At 35.2% G+C, this 15252-nt stretch overlaps 2 protein-coding genes and 1 long non-coding RNA gene across 6 annotated transcripts; 2 read left to right on the top strand and 1 right to left on the bottom strand.

Annotated features, from left to right (window-relative positions):
* The first annotated feature begins 255 nt into the window (after positions 1-255).
* LOC126720408 (uncharacterized) lies at positions 256-3686 on the top strand. 4 transcript variants are annotated; one of them, XR_007653371.1, is made up of 3 exons: positions 256-584; positions 2928-3428; positions 3505-3686. It is a non-coding gene; the product is annotated as an uncharacterized LOC126720408 (long non-coding RNA). The 4 variants fall into 4 exon arrangements; XR_007653373.1 differs by adding an exon at positions 1213-1318 and having other exon boundaries at positions 2928-3686; XR_007653372.1 differs by adding an exon at positions 1186-1318 and having other exon boundaries at positions 2928-3686.
* Positions 3687-4563: 877 nt separating this feature from the next.
* On the bottom strand, positions 4564-5142 carry LOC126721238 (uncharacterized). The gene has a single exon (XM_050424289.1). The coding sequence runs from the start codon at positions 5140-5142 to the stop codon at positions 4564-4566; it is 579 nt and encodes a 192-aa protein (XP_050280246.1).
* A 5158-nt stretch (positions 5143-10300) lies between these two features.
* On the top strand, positions 10301-11832 carry LOC126721237 (receptor kinase-like protein Xa21). The gene is made up of 3 exons (XM_050424288.1): positions 10301-10438; positions 10742-10913; positions 11501-11832. The coding sequence occupies exons 1-3, from the start codon at positions 10301-10303 to the stop codon at positions 11830-11832; spliced, it is 642 nt and encodes a 213-aa protein (XP_050280245.1).
* Positions 11833-15252: the final 3420 nt, after the last annotated feature.

The raw sequence follows: 15252 nt of genomic DNA, 5'->3' as shown, positions 1-15252 counted from the left end.
CAGCGACGAAAAACATTTCGTCGCTAAAAGACCTTAACAGTGACGAAACAAAGTCGTTGCTAAAAAATCGCTGAAAAATGGGTCCGCCTAACCTTTAGGCATTTTAGTGACGGAACTCTAATTCGTCACTGAAAGTGGTCTATAGCGACGAAACTCTAATTCGTCGCTGAAAGTGGTCTATAGCGACGACAATAATTTCGTCGCTAAAAGTGTTAGTATAAAAGACCAAAACAAACCCTCTTTTAGTCATTTTTCAGAAACCACACCCTCACAAAAATGTAAACTTCATCTCACTTGCTGTTCACCCAAGCCGTCAAGCCTCAACTCCGACAAGCTTTAGTCCACCGAGCCTCACCGCCGTCAAGCTTCACTCCGCCGATCCTCACCTCCATTGAGCCTCACTCTGCCGTTCCTCACCTCCACCGATCCTCACACCGAGTCACACCTCTCCACCGTTCCCTTGCATGTCCGCCGATCCACACCGCCGCCGAGCTAGACCACCATCTCACCACTCAAGAGCCTCCACCCGTTCCGATCACCGATCAACAAGTCCTCTGACATTCTCGCCGTCTTTGATGCTAACGGTGAGTAATGCACTTTCAAACCCTTACAACTCTAAGTTCTACTAACAATACGAAGTGCTTTCAAACTCTTGAGTTTAACTTTATCTACTTGTATTAGCAAAGCAAATAGCTACTATTTTTTGGGTTCAAAATTTTTGAGTGTAGGAATGGGATTTGAAGAACCATGGCTGTGTGTGTGGTGACGGTGGGACCTTATTTTTGAGTTTTTTTTTTTTTTTTTTTTTAAATCTTTTATGGGTAGAGATAGGCACTTATTAACACACTCTAATTCGTTTGGACATAGTGGATATTTTGTTTAAGTGGTTAAATGGAGTTTGACCCATTGAAGGTCTCTTCCTTTATTCTATTTTCCCCTTTTTGTCGTTGTGGAGCTTACAAATTGTGTGCTTTGCATTTCTGAACAAGGTTGTGGTGGTCATTGTAGGGTGAAGTCCTTATACTTGTCTAGCCAAGATTTTGGTAGTTCTTTATATTGGATATTTATATATTTACCTATATATCTGGTGCCTTGTGCTTAATATGTTATATGTAATGCCTTTTCAAAAAAAAAAAAATATATATATATATATATTATATGTAATGCCTGTTTGTCTATTCACAGGACGCCTAATTGATTTCCTTAATATAGGAAGTCCTTTTGACGCCATGATTTGCAATAGATAAATGCTAATCATGTAGTTCATCCTTTTAATGTAAAGTATGAATTGGGGTGGTAGGCCTACTGCTGACACAAGGTATTGTAGCTATGGTATTCTTTAAGGTTGACTTTTGTAAGCTTCAGAAATTTGCTATATTGCATGCTTTGAAATATGAAGGCTTTAAATGCTTATTATTAAATTACTGATCAACTGACCATTTGCGTTTCAAGGTGAATCTTAATATATTTAATTTCATGTTATTATGTGCATTTCCAGTAATGTAGACCAAACTAAATGACGGTGATGTTGGGGCCTAGATACTAATATGAAAGTTCCACATTAAATATTCAATTTTCCTATAAGGATCATCTATGGGTGGGTCTTAGTGGTTTTATATCGAGAGAAATACTTATACCCCTGATTTGTGTGTGTATGGGTGAGTGGGTTGATGCGTGATATGTGATATATATGTATATTTATATTGCTGGCTTAATTTTCATGATGATTCTAGTGTTTCAATTGCTTGTCAATTAGCCAATGAGCTTGTTCAAAATGCATTTCCTCTCCCTACAAAAATGGGTGAAGGGTGAAGTCATGGACCTTGAAGTTTAAGATCCATTGGGTGCAACAAATTACCTAAAGGAAATTTAGAAAAAAAAAATTTATGGTGATTAACTATCTAAACTAGTGTGTTTGCATGTGCATGAAGGCATGGTTTGTTAATTAGAAATATGCAGCATATTATGCTGAAAAAATGGTTATTTATTATTACTACATATTAGGCATGGGATTCTGTAAAAAAAACGTCACCCATAAAAGTGCTACATATAATGATACTATTTTTAATAATAATGTTGCCAATCTGTTTTTGTTAGTCTCATTATCATCACCCCCCACCCCCTAAAATGTATCCATGCAATATCCATGTTGTTCCTCTCTTATCATCCTAGATTCATGATAAAAGTTAAATTTCAAATTTACAAATTTATATCCAATACATATCCAATATACTGTTGTATAACGGCATATATGGTATGGATTTGTATCAAATTTAGATACAATGGATATTTGACGTATCCATACCTCCTAGGTAGGAAAGGGTTTGTAAACCATAGAAGCAAATATTTCATATGAATGCTTGTCAAAGGGAAATGCTAAGTTCAAAGAAACACCATGAATATTATTGTTAAATTCTCTTCTCTCCCTTTAAAGATTCTTGTCATTCATAAGTAATAGTCTCTAGTAACAAGTGGTAAGCCTTTGTGATAGTCTCAGGATTGGCTGTATCACTTGAGTTTATAATGGGATTTAAAAAAAAAAAAAAATTGTAATGGGGATTTAGTCACAGAATTCCCAAAGGAAGAGACTATTAGGATTTTGATTGGCAAATCTCTTGTGATCCCCAAGAGAGTGTTTGAGATATTGAAACCACAGTCTATTTCCAGTGAGGTTCATTGTTGCAAATAAATTAAATTAAATTTATTTTATTTTTATATATAATCTTCAAATGGGTGTGATTCAATTTTTAAACTTGGGCTTGTGCTTAATAAATTACACACTTTAGTTTTAGTTTTAGTTGTGTGTGTATCTTATACATAGATTACAGTAAAAATACGAATTTGTTGAGTTTGTATTGCTAGTAGTGATGATATAGCTTGTAAGTGTATTGATAAACTCTTTATAAATTAGACTTTTTTTTTTGCAGGTTAAATACTCATTGTTTGTGAAACTTTGGATTTTTTCTTAAAGGTGTACGCTTAGCTTGAGCATAGTAAGTAAAATTTGTTTAAATACATAAAAAACTCTATATTTGTAATGTTGATGATTGGCTTTGTGGTGGGTTGTTATATTGAAGCAAGCAGATGGCTTGCATGGAGTTATAAGGTGGTTTAAATTCACATTGAGAGTGTTTTTATTTTTTGAATTGTGAATGGATATTGTTGATATATATGTTATGAATATTATTTAATTATTTTTAATACTTGTAGCATTATATATTGTGAAGTTGATAATGGGTTTTTAATACTTGGCATGAGACCTTCCTCTTCTCTAGTAACCACCGCCTCATCTAGTTCCTCGGTGGAATATATCCATCGTCTAGAAAGTGAGATACTTGAACTCAAAGAGGCAAGAGCTAGGGACCAAGAGGCACGAGCTAAGCAAGAAGAGGTCCAAAAGAATATTCTTAGCTTTTTGAGAAACAAGGGTTAGATAACGCTCTTACCTATGGGGGTAGTTCAACTTTACGATTTTAATGTAATATTGTTTTTATTTTTGTACAGATTTCTTATTGGTGGCTTTTAGAGGATTTACTTTTGGCATTACTTGAAGACACGAGGACATCTTCCATTAGTTCTAATTATATTATACTACACTTTTTGTATTGTTATAAAACATCTTGAGTTATTGTATGTGTTGTAAACAATTATTGTATGGAAGGAGTTTGAATTGAATACTTGTTTTACTTTTTACTTGTAGAATGTATGGATCTTCTTTTATAAATGTGTTGTTGAAATAAATGTGTTATTCAAATGTGAAGTTTTAATAATGTAATGATAGGTTACAGGTTAATATCAAAGCCATGAAAAAAAATAAAAACAGAAAATAAGTTTTAGTGACGAATTTTTTCGTCACAAACATAGCAACAAAAAATTGTTTTAGTGATGAAAATTTCGTTGTTAAATATAGCAAAATTTTGTAAGAAATAGTTTTAGTGACGAAAATTTTCGTCACTATATGTGCCTGGATTTTCTTAAAAATAGTTTTAGTGATGAATTTTTTCGTCACTATATGTACCCGAACATAGTTTTAGTGATGAAATTATTCGTCACTAAATATGATTTAGTAAACTAACGTATTTTTAGTGACGAAATATTTTTGTCACTGAATAGTATTTTTAGTGAGGAAAACATTTAGTGACGAAACGTTTTCGTCGCTAAAAGTTTTTTATTTTTAAATCAAATCGGACTTTTAGTGACGAAATTTTTCGTCACCAGGACTTTTAGTGACGGGGCTACAGTGACGAAATGAGTTTCGTCACTAAAAGTCCAATTTCGTCACTAAAGGTCTTTAGTGACGAAAAACTGGACTTTTAGTGACGACTTTTTTCGTCACTGAAAATACATTTTGTTGTAGTGTAAAAGAGAATGGGGATTAGAGAGTAATCTCCACCCTTGCTTTGCAAGCATGGCAAGGTTGAAAGCTTGGAGGTTTCTAAACCCCATGCCACCTTTTAACTTGGATTTGCAAAGATTCTTCCAGCTAACCCAAGCTATCTTTGATTCTTGATCTCTTTGCCCCCACCAAAACCTTCTCTTCATGCCTTCAATTTCATCAAAAAGTCATTTGGGGAGGAGAAAACAACTCATAGCATACGTTGGAATGGCTTGGGCTACCTCCTTGATGAGAATCTCTTTACCCCCAATAGATAGGATTTTTTCTTTCCATCTGGATAATTTCTTTGCAAATTTCTCCTTTATTTCAGCAAATACCTCTTTTTTGGACTTCCCAATGATTGAAGGTAGCCCAAGGTATTTGTTATGCTTTGAATCTTGCATTGGACCCATGACTTCCATAATCTCAGCTTTTAGCTCCAAGGGGGTGTTAATGCTTAAGAAGATTGAGGATTTATCAACATTTACCTTTTGTTCAGAGGCTGCTTCATAGAGGTTGAGAATAGCCATTAGGTTCTGACATTCTTGTGTGCTTGCCTTGCAAAACAACAGACTATCGTCGGTGAAGAAAAGGTGGGTGACCATGGGGCAACCCCTACAGATAGAGACACTACAGAGCATATTGTTTCTTGCAACACTATTTATGAGGGAAGAGAATCCATCTGCACATAAGAGAAACAGATAAGGAGAGGGGATCTCCTTGACGAAGACCCCTCGAAGGCACAATGCACCCATGGGCCACCCCATTAATCAGTACAGAGTAGGTAACAATAGTAATGCAACTCATAATAAGATTGACCCATTTTTCATGAAAACCCATTCACTCCATAACTTTCTCAATGAAACCCCACTCAACTCTATCATATGCTTTGCTCATGTCTAGCTTAACGGCCATATAACAATCCTTTCCCTCTCTTTTATGATCAAGATAGTGCATTAATTCAAAAGCAACTAACACATTGTCAGTGATTAGCCTCTCATGGAGGAAAGCACTTTGGTTTTTAGTAATGATTTGAGGGAGGATGGTTTTGAGGCGATTTGCTAGGACTTTAGAGACAAGCTTATAAACCACATTACATAAGCTTATAGGTCTAAACTCGGTCATCTTAGTGGGGTTTTTCGTTTTTGGAACTAGAGTTATATTGGTTCTGTTTATTTCAGCCGTTGACATATTAGAATTGAGCACATTAAGAACCATACAAATGACATCATTACTCACTATATACCAATATTTTTGAAAGAAAATAGCAGACATGCCATCCGGTCTAGGGGCTTTTGTAGGGTACATCTGCTTGAGTGCCTCTTCCACCTCCTCCTTTGTGAACTCCTTTGTGAGGAATTGATTCATTTCATATGTTATTCTAGTAGGAATTATGGCTATCACTTCTGCTTCAAGGGAAGGACAGGAAGTGGTGTACATCTTCTCAAAATACGACACAACAATGTCAGCTATGTCTTCCTTTGAATTACGCCAATTGCCTTCCTCATCCTCCAGGCCCAGGATCGTATTCTTCTTCTTCCTCTCCGATGCTTTAGTATGGAAATATTTTGTATTCCTGTCGCCAAGCCCAAGCCATTGAACTTTTGCTCGTTGTTGCCACATAATTTCCTCACTATCGAGAAGGTCATTGATCTCCCTTTAGATTATTGATTTCCCTTCCCAAACTGCCATCTATGTCTCTTGAAACCATGCTGTCAAGAGCCTTCCTTTTGTTACTGATTAGCTTTGGCACCTTCCCAAATGTGGTTACATTCCATTTATTTAGCTCAGCTGCACAAAGATTTAGTCTCTCAGCCATACCATTACGGGTATTTTGGTTTACACTATTCTTCCAGGCAACCTCAATTATGTCCTTACACTCTTTCTTTTTTATCCACTTTGCTTCGAAGTGGAACCGGCGTTTCCCGGGAATATTAGGAGCAAAAGAATCAGAGACAAGGAGAGCCAAATGGTTAGAAGTTTAGTCCACTATGTGGTGGGCTTGAACCTCTTTGTATTTATCAATCCAACTTTGTGTTGCCAGAGCTCTATCTAATCTCACATAAATTCTGTCTTCACCTTCTCGCATATTGCACCATGTGAAATCTAGACCAGTGTATCCCAAATCCTTGAGGCTACATACATCGACTACTGAAGCTACATACATCCCAAATAGTACTATAGTACTTCGACAGTGCAAGCACCTAATGACCCAAACTTAACCGAGCCTGTATTTATAGAGTTATTTAAGATTTAAGAGTACAAATTTATGTGTCTTGCTTTGCTTCGCACTAATATTTCAACAGCTTCATGCTAGTCCAACCAATGATGCTTCATGACAACCCCCAATTGAATAAAAAGAGAGAAACAACTAATTGCAAATGACCAATTTCATGAACCTGTAGATTTCTTTGCTCCCCTGTCTATGCACGTTAACTGAGGTTTGTTCCCTTTCACTTTTTATTTATTTATTATTATTATTTTTTACTGGACTGCTTTCACGTTTCATTTATTTATTTATCAATTTATTAATACTAGTGAGTTCCAGTTAGCTTAACTGGTAAAGTCTTTGATGGTTGAATAAGAGATATGGGGTTCAATCTCCGCCTACATAAAAAACTGTTGATGTCTTGATTTAATGATAAAATGTTATCATCTAGAATGGACTCCATAAGTTGAAACCCTCTAGAAAAAAAAAAAAAAAATCATTTTCTTAATTCAAACTAAGAGAGCTTATATATAATACAAACTTGTGTATCACCTCTATCTTGCACTAAAATTTCACTAGTTTCCTGCCTGTTCAAACCAATGAAGCTTCACAACCCCAATTTTCCTGCATCATGCTCTACATTCCTTCATATCATTTTGCTCTTTATTGTAACCCTTCTATGCTTGCAACCTGCTACTTCTACCACTCTAACAAATGAGACTAGTTGTTTGGCTTTGCTCAAATTTAAAGAATCCATTGTTGATGACCCATATGGAATCTTGAGCTCATGGAATGATTCTATCCAGTTTTGTAACGGGTATGGAGTTACATGTGGCTGCCGCCATTGAATAGTCACAGCTTTGGAACTATAAGGCCATAAATTGCGTGGAACTATTACACCTTACATTGGAAACCTTACCATTCTTAGGGTCACCGACCTAGGAAATAACAGTTTTTATGGTAAAATTCCAAAGGAAGTTGGTCATTTATTCTGACTACAACACCTCAACATTCAAAATAATACGTTGGGAGGAGAAATTCCAGCCAGCTTGGCCATAAACTTAGGGTGATGAGCATAGCGTGGAACAAACTTATTGGGACAATCCCTAGGGAGCTTGGCTCTTTGTCAAAGCTTCTTTATTTATGGGCTGCTACAAACAATTTGAAAGGAGGAATCCCACCTTTCTTGGGAAATCTTTCATTTCTCGAAATTTTTTTCGGCATCCTATAATAATTTAGAGGGAAGTATTCCAAAGAGCATAGGCCTTTTGAAAAGCTTATCTTTTTTCGCAGTTGGAATCAATAAACTGAACGGTTTGGTCTCTTTATCAGCGCATTAGGATTTGAAGTCAACCAACTTAGTGGGGCTCTTCCAGCAAACAGAGGCCTCACTCTCCCTAATCTCAAAGTATTTACACTTGGTGATAATAAATTCTATGGGCCAATCCCTAGTTCATCATGCAATGCATCTAAGCTTCAAAAAATTGAGATGCCCCAAAACAACTTTATGGGATCAGTTCTGTACGGTTGAATTTATTCAACCATTTGTTGGCTTTATTCCATGCCAAATTTGCTTATAATTCAGCAATTAGATACCCTATATTTAGGTGGGAATCATGTAAGGGTTGTGTGTGAGAGAGTGTGAAGAATTCAAGTGTGTGTGCATTCAAGAAGCATTCTCGCGACTAGATCTTGCAAGTGGCTCGCGACTGATGACTTGCCAAAATGCCACACGTTTGAAGCATGTAGGAAGCTAAAGGGTCACGACAGCTGGAGCACTACAGGACAAAAAGTATAGTTTGGCTAGTCAGTTATTTCACGACTAAAACTCGTGACTAGTCCCAGTCATGAGTCAGTCACCAAAACACCTTGTTTTGCTGAAAAATGACTTTTTACATTCCTTCTCATACCCTACTATAAATACCCTTATACCCACGAAATGTAAAGAGCTTCTAGAGAGAATTTTGAGAGAGAAAACCAAGATTGACTCATCCACAATCTTTGACATTTGATTCTCCAAATTCCTCTACTCTCACCCTCTCCATTGACATACCCTTGAGAGGTTCATTAACCAAATCCTTATATCACCATACCCATCTCTATGAGGAGGTTATTTGGTGCTTGGCAAGCAGTTCAGAGAGGACCAATTTATTTGGTTGATGCAATGGGCTTATTGCGAGACCTGGAAAACTAAAGAAGACACGAATAGGCTTAACCTTGATGGAGCAAGAAGCTTGGAGGACTTAGGTGCATTGGGTAGATTAGGCTTGGAAAGTCTATTGCTATTTGTGTATCCCAACTTTATTCTTTAGTGGATCATTTCACCACTTAGAGGGTGGTGGTAATGTTTTTCACTGAGTTTTTCGGTTTTCTCTTTGATAACACGTGCCAGTATTATCTTTGTATTTGCATCTCTCTAAACCTTACTCTTGCATTTTAATTGCTTCTGTGTTGTGATTAATTATGGTTTAGATTTGTTTATTTATTTGGTATTGCTTGTACTTATCATTCCGTACATCTATTGTTTGAGTATAAGCTTATGTTGGTTAATTTAAAATTGGGGGTCTAAACATTCACTAGTGTTTTATACACCAAGTGAACTTTCAAGTTCCAACTAATTTAGGATTTCTACTAGATCTTAAATTGCTACATCTAAGTAAGAATAAATTAGGAAGGGATTTAAACTTCTTAAAGTCTTTAACAAACTGTAGCAAAAATCGCTGACATTTGCAATTTGAAGGTGTTTTGCCCGATTCTATTGGCAACTTGTCAACACAACTTCATTTATTGTATTTAGGAGGCAACCAAATATCTGGCTTGATTCTTGCAGCATTGCAAAATCTTATCAACTTAATTAGCTTAGGCATGGAGGAAAAGTTTTTCACAGGTGTGATACCTACTTGTTTTGGGAAATTTTTGAAGATGCAAGGATGGTATTTATCAAGGAACAAATTGTCAGGGCAAATTCCAAGCTCCATTGGTAACCTCACTTAATTGGTTGAATTCAACCTTTGTCAAAACAATCATACCTCCAAGTATTGGAAGTTGCCTAAGTTTGCAACAATTGGATGTTTCACAAAATTACCTCAGTGAAGTCATACCTCAGTAGGTTTTTTCTCTTTTCTCTTTGTCACTATTACTGAATTTATCCTACAACTCATTTAGTGGTAAATTGCCTGTAGAAGTTGGCAATTTGAAAAATATTAATTCTCTAGATGTCTCTGAAAACAATTTGTCAGGTGAAATTCTCACAACAATTGAAAAATTATTGAATTTAGAAAACCTCTACTTGCAAGGGAATTCCTTTGAAGGAATCATACCTTCATCCATGGCTAATTTAAAAGGCTTTGAACTTTTGGATGTTTTGCAAAACAACTTATTAGGATTTATTCCAAAGGGTCTAGAGAAACTTTTATTTTAAAATACTTAAACATTTTGTTCAATGATCTTGAGGGCCCACTACCAACTGTTGGAGTTTTCAAAAATGTAGATGCAATATCAATTATTGCAAACAATAAGCTTTGTGGGGGTATTCCACAATTACAACTACCAAAATGCCCCAAAGTTACAAAATCAAGAAAGTCTCTTGCTTCTAGAACAATAATCACAATTTTTTTGTGTGGTTGCTTGTCTTCTTCAGCCTTCTTATTTCACCATTTCTTGTTCTTTATTGGAGGAAAAAATATAAAATGTAACCATCTTCTATAGTATCTAAGATGGATCTCCTTCCAACAATTTCCTACAAAGTGCTTCATCGAGCAACTAATGGATTTTCTCTCAAGAATTTGATTGGATCTGGTAGTTTTGGATCAAATTACAAAGGAGTTCTTAATGAAGAAGAAATGTCAGTTGCAGTAAAAGTCCTAAACCTACAAACTAAAGGAGCTACCAAGAGTTTTATAGTGGAATGCAATGTCTTAAGAAATGTTTGGCACCAAAATCTTGTGAAGATCTTAACATGTTGCTCTAGTATCAATTATAATGGCAATGAATTTAAAGGTCTTGTATTTGAATTTATGATCAATGGGAGCTTAGATATGTGGTTACATCCAATAGCAGATTGCGAAAATCAATCAAAAAAATTGTGCTTTCTTTAAAGAATAACTATTGCAATTGATGTGGCTTCTGCATTAAATTATATGAATAATCATTGTCAGCAACAAATCATACATTGTGATTTAAAGCCAAGTAATATTCTTTTCAATAGTGAGATGATTGCTCATGTAAGCAACTTTGGTTTAGCAAGACTCCTCACAAGCACCGATGATTCTTCCCAGAAGTGTACTAGTACAATTGGGTTAAAAGGATCTATCGACTATGTTGCTCCAGGTATAACCTCTCTTATTTAGTTTTAAATCCTTAACAATCATGTAATATGTTGCTTTTCTCTTTGTCACTTTATCAAAAGATAATAATTAACTACTTGTATTTTTGAGCATATAAGCCTTTTAATATTCGTAAACTTAGTATAAACATTTTAACTTACTCCCTTGCTTACTATTTCTGTCTTTTATAACAAATATTCACTTGAGTACATACAAGCACATAATTAATTTTACATAAAATTTAAAATAAAATAATTAATAGCAAAAAAATAAGATTCATACTTTAAGAAATGCCTAAGTTAATTTGGCGATGGACATTTTGATCCTTTGGCTAAGCTTCGTATCTTCTTTGTATGCATTTACTTCAATCAAATTGAACATGCAAAAAAAAAGAAAAGAAAAAAGTAATTTGGCTCCTCAGGATAAAGTTTCGTACATTTTCCTTCCATTGCGGAAGTAATATCATATGTCATATTACTTTTCTAAATAGATTCATTTCATTTTCTATGAATTTGCATTTTGTAAACCTTTATCCATATTTTTCATTATAGATAGAAATTGCCTAATTTCCATCCATTCCACGACTTGTAGAGTATGGCATGGGTGTTGAGTCATCGACTGAGGGGGATTTATATAGCTATGGAGTCCTTATGCCGGAAATGTTTACAAGAAGGATGCCCACTGATGATATGTTTAAAGATGGTCTGAATCTCCATAATTTTGTTAAGATGGCATTACCAAAAAGACTTGCTCAAGTTGTCGACCCAATGCTTTTGCCAAGAGAAGTTGAAGAATTGGGAGTTGCAACTGGAGTAAAGATGGCAATTGAAGTAGAAGAAACTAATAATATTGAGGACTCTAGGCATGTTGATGCTGACATGCAAATATTCTTACTCTCAATTCCTAACAAGTGTTTTCATTAGTTTGGGGATCTGCAAAGACAAACCTAGTAGAGCTCAAGTAAGGGGTATTTAGTTTTCATTATAAGACTATGTTAAGTTGTGTCCTATTTATTTACTTTGATTTCATTCAATCCCCAAATACTGCTATTAAAAAAGCATGGAGATTTTATGTTGACCTTTTTATTAATTTTGAGTAGATTATCATAGCTAATTGTAAAATTGGATTTTCATTTCTCATTCATGATCAAAATACTAAATAGAAATTGTCATCTTATTAAAATCCACAACCTTCTTGTAATAATTCCTATCCCTTTTCTTATGTTATCAAGGTTTAAAATGGGGAGCTAACAAATTTTTTTTGTAAATTGCAGAGATATGAAACAAATAGAAGAAATTAAATGTCTTTAATAATGCTTGGATTAAGCATGGGATTAGGCATTTCTACTAGATTTGTTATAATATTATGCTAGTTTAATATCCCTTTATGAAAGGATCAATGGATGATTTTCTTTCACTTCTAGTGTTGGAGGAGTGATTTTCTTTCTCTTCTAGTGTAGGAGTGTTCTTCATGTACTGTGCTTTGTTCTACTGCTATAATGTGTGACTGTGTTTGTACTAATAATTTAGTCAATTCCTAAAAGCCTTCTATAGATGCCATGTTAGTTTAGAACTTTATAATATATGGCATTATTCTAGTGTCCAAATAAAAGTGGATCTTTCATTTAATTTCCCTTTAAACTTATTGTTTTAGATTACATTATCTTGTGGTTGTAGAGAGTATAACAATCAATCTAAGTTTCAATTTATTATATAAGACTTTAAACAAACACTTAAAAGAACAATCACCTTTCACTTCCTAGAATTAATTCTTCAAGGATTCAGGTTCGAATATATATTTTATTGAAAAAGAAACAAAGAATACAATTTATTCAAAGACCAAAAGGTCATTCAGCTATCAAAATTACTAAGCCTAAAAGAAGCCCACTCAACGAACAAAACAAACCAAAAATACAGAGTTAACCTGTGCATTAATAGCACAAGCTAAACAAACATCTATGAACTATCAGTAGGAGAACACTTGTTTAAGCAATCGTCCTTCCAAGCACACAGCAAACAGTCTAGCACACAGCAATAGCCTTAGCAGCTAATTGGCAATCTATAGCAACAACAATCTGTAGAATCCAGTCATTTTTTGCACCTCTAGCTGTATTTACTTGCAAGAAAAAGCAAGTAGCTGACTTCAGTAAACAGCTCAAATGCAACTCACAACCCAAGCAAAGAAAATAAATATAGTGCAATACAATCAGCCATAGTTAGTACAACATCCTACTACCATAAACAAAATCAGAACCTTTGCCGTTTTCCATTTATCCAACAAGCGGCTCTATTATATAACTCAAAATCCAAACAAATTCCGCAATTTATTGCAGAAATTAAAAATCATTGAGCATCGGAGATCAAAATAGAATTGTTTAAGCCCTAAAGTCAGCAAAGAATCCTGTTTAGAGTGGAATTAGGGAATTTTGCATTGAACTCAAGCTTGCCTCTAACATCTTCTTTTTTTTAACAGTATTTGATCCTTAGTTAAGATTGGGCCATTATGGATGATAGCCTTCCTTTGGCTCCAAATATAATATATAGACGCCCACCATCCAATCTTACATATGGATGCTCTAGGTCCCTTCCCTTAGAGGATCCTATCAGCCCAATCCCCATAAACATGTGTCCAGAAAGATGGCTCCTGCTTTCAACACAACCCCTACATAGCACATAGAATGTCACTCGCTAGTGGTTAATTTATTCTTGATCACCAATCGGCCAATGAGAGCATGCTTTGGTATGGTATGGTTGAACCACAAGAGCTTCCACCAGTCCACCACTTTAGCCTTTAGACTTTATCTCTTAATGCCTCATATGTAGCTGCACAAGAAAAGCAACCTGACTTAGTGACGGCCCACTTAGCCTTATCCTCTTCCTTTAGATCAATGAGACTTAATTGGCTTTAAATTATGAACAAATCCTCACATCTAGCAGGCTTCCAAACCAAAGTTTATTTTTAGGATTGAATCCACCTTAGCCTCATAGCTAATTGCTGCGTCATATATAGTCCTATAAGTTTCCAAATTTAAGTAGAAGTATTCCAACTGGGTGCCAGTGATAATGCCATAGGAAGATTCTTTTCCCAAGTCTAACCCAATTTAAATCATCAACAATCATCAGCATCCATTAGCTACTTGAAAAGTTGGCAGACAGATACTGTACCTAATAGACATGTATGCTTAGAGTTTGACCTCTTATGGCACTCAATCTTAAGACGCGAGAGAATGTGGCACAAAAGAGAGTAAGAGAGATGCATGACAATGGGAATCATGAACAGAGAGAGTCACAAAGATGCATTACAATAAATAACTTAAATTATAGAATGGTATAAAAAAGCTACAAAGAGCTCATAAATCATGAACAACAATATTGGAAAGTATAGGAAGTAGTAACATGGATTTCATGAAAACCAAGTAATAACTGAGGAACAAATTATCAGAAAAATTAAGGATGATGGTGCTTACAATATAAGTAATTCTATCCAAAACCAAGTCCTTTTTTATTGAATTTGTGAGTTTTTAGACCCCTTAAAACACAATTGGATTAACCTAGTTAATTAGCCAAGTGATTACTTAGTCCAAATTTCAGATCTAGGTTAACACAATTATATAATCATATTAATGTAAAGTGCGGAATATAAAGAACACAAAGATATGATGACCCAGGAAACCACACCGGTAAAAATATGGGGAGGATTTAACCCAGCTATCCTCAAGGTAAACTTGAATCCACTTTGAAAGAATCGAAGTTTTACAATAGTGACATAGACCACTAACATCCTATTGGTACCCACCAATAGAAAACTTACTGACACGACCATGTGATAGCTCTGAGACCATGGACTCCTTCTTTCTTGAATTCTCCAGCAAGTACAAGCACTCCCGCTTGTGTATCTTTAAGCTCTTTAGTGTAGCAACTGAATGATCATCAAGCATGAAATCTCCTTCTTGATAATCCTAAGCATGTGTGAAGGCAACCACCTCACAAGAGATTCACACACAGAGCAAATAGAGCAACCTGAAAAACGTGGCTAGGGTTTCCTTTTTATACCTAGGGCAAAACATAAAACCCTACATGTCATATGGGCTTAGGGCTGAGTTGGAAATTCTGCAGAAAAAACATTCTACCCGACTTTCAATCGGTCGAGTCTAATTCTCGATCGATCGAGCTAAACCGAATTGCACAATGAATTTTGCAGCAACTCGATTCCAACTTTTCATAAAACACATACTTTGAGCAAGTCTAAAATAAGACTAAAAACCTATTTTGATCATGGTTTACCAACAATACAAATTAGAGTTCTAATACATTAGTTTCTAAGTACTTAGAACCTAACAGAAT

The sequence above is a fragment of the Quercus robur genome, chromosome 4 (genome assembly GCF_932294415.1).
Source record: "Quercus robur chromosome 4, dhQueRobu3.1, whole genome shotgun sequence".
Lineage (NCBI taxonomy): Eukaryota > Viridiplantae > Streptophyta > Magnoliopsida > Fagales > Fagaceae > Quercus > Quercus robur.
The sequence above is the reverse complement of the archived record's forward strand: the minus strand, read 5'-3'. Positions and strand labels throughout refer to the sequence as shown.

Excerpts from the sequence above, each read along its gene's own strand:
- LOC126721237 (XM_050424288.1), top strand. The coding sequence starts at position 10,301 with ATGGATCTCCTTCCAACAATTTCCTACAAAGTGCTTCATCGAGCAACT. Across the intron at positions 10,439-10,741 it reads AAGAAGAAATGTCAGTTGCA|CAACAAATCATACATTGTGA; the intron begins GTAAAAGTCCTA and ends AATCATTGTCAG. Across the intron at positions 10,914-11,500 it reads TATCGACTATGTTGCTCCAG|AGTATGGCATGGGTGTTGAG; the intron begins GTATAACCTCTC and ends CACGACTTGTAG.
- LOC126721238 (XM_050424289.1), bottom strand. The coding sequence starts at position 5,142 with ATGGGGTGGCCCATGGGTGCATTGTGCCTTCGAGGGGTCTTCGTCAAG.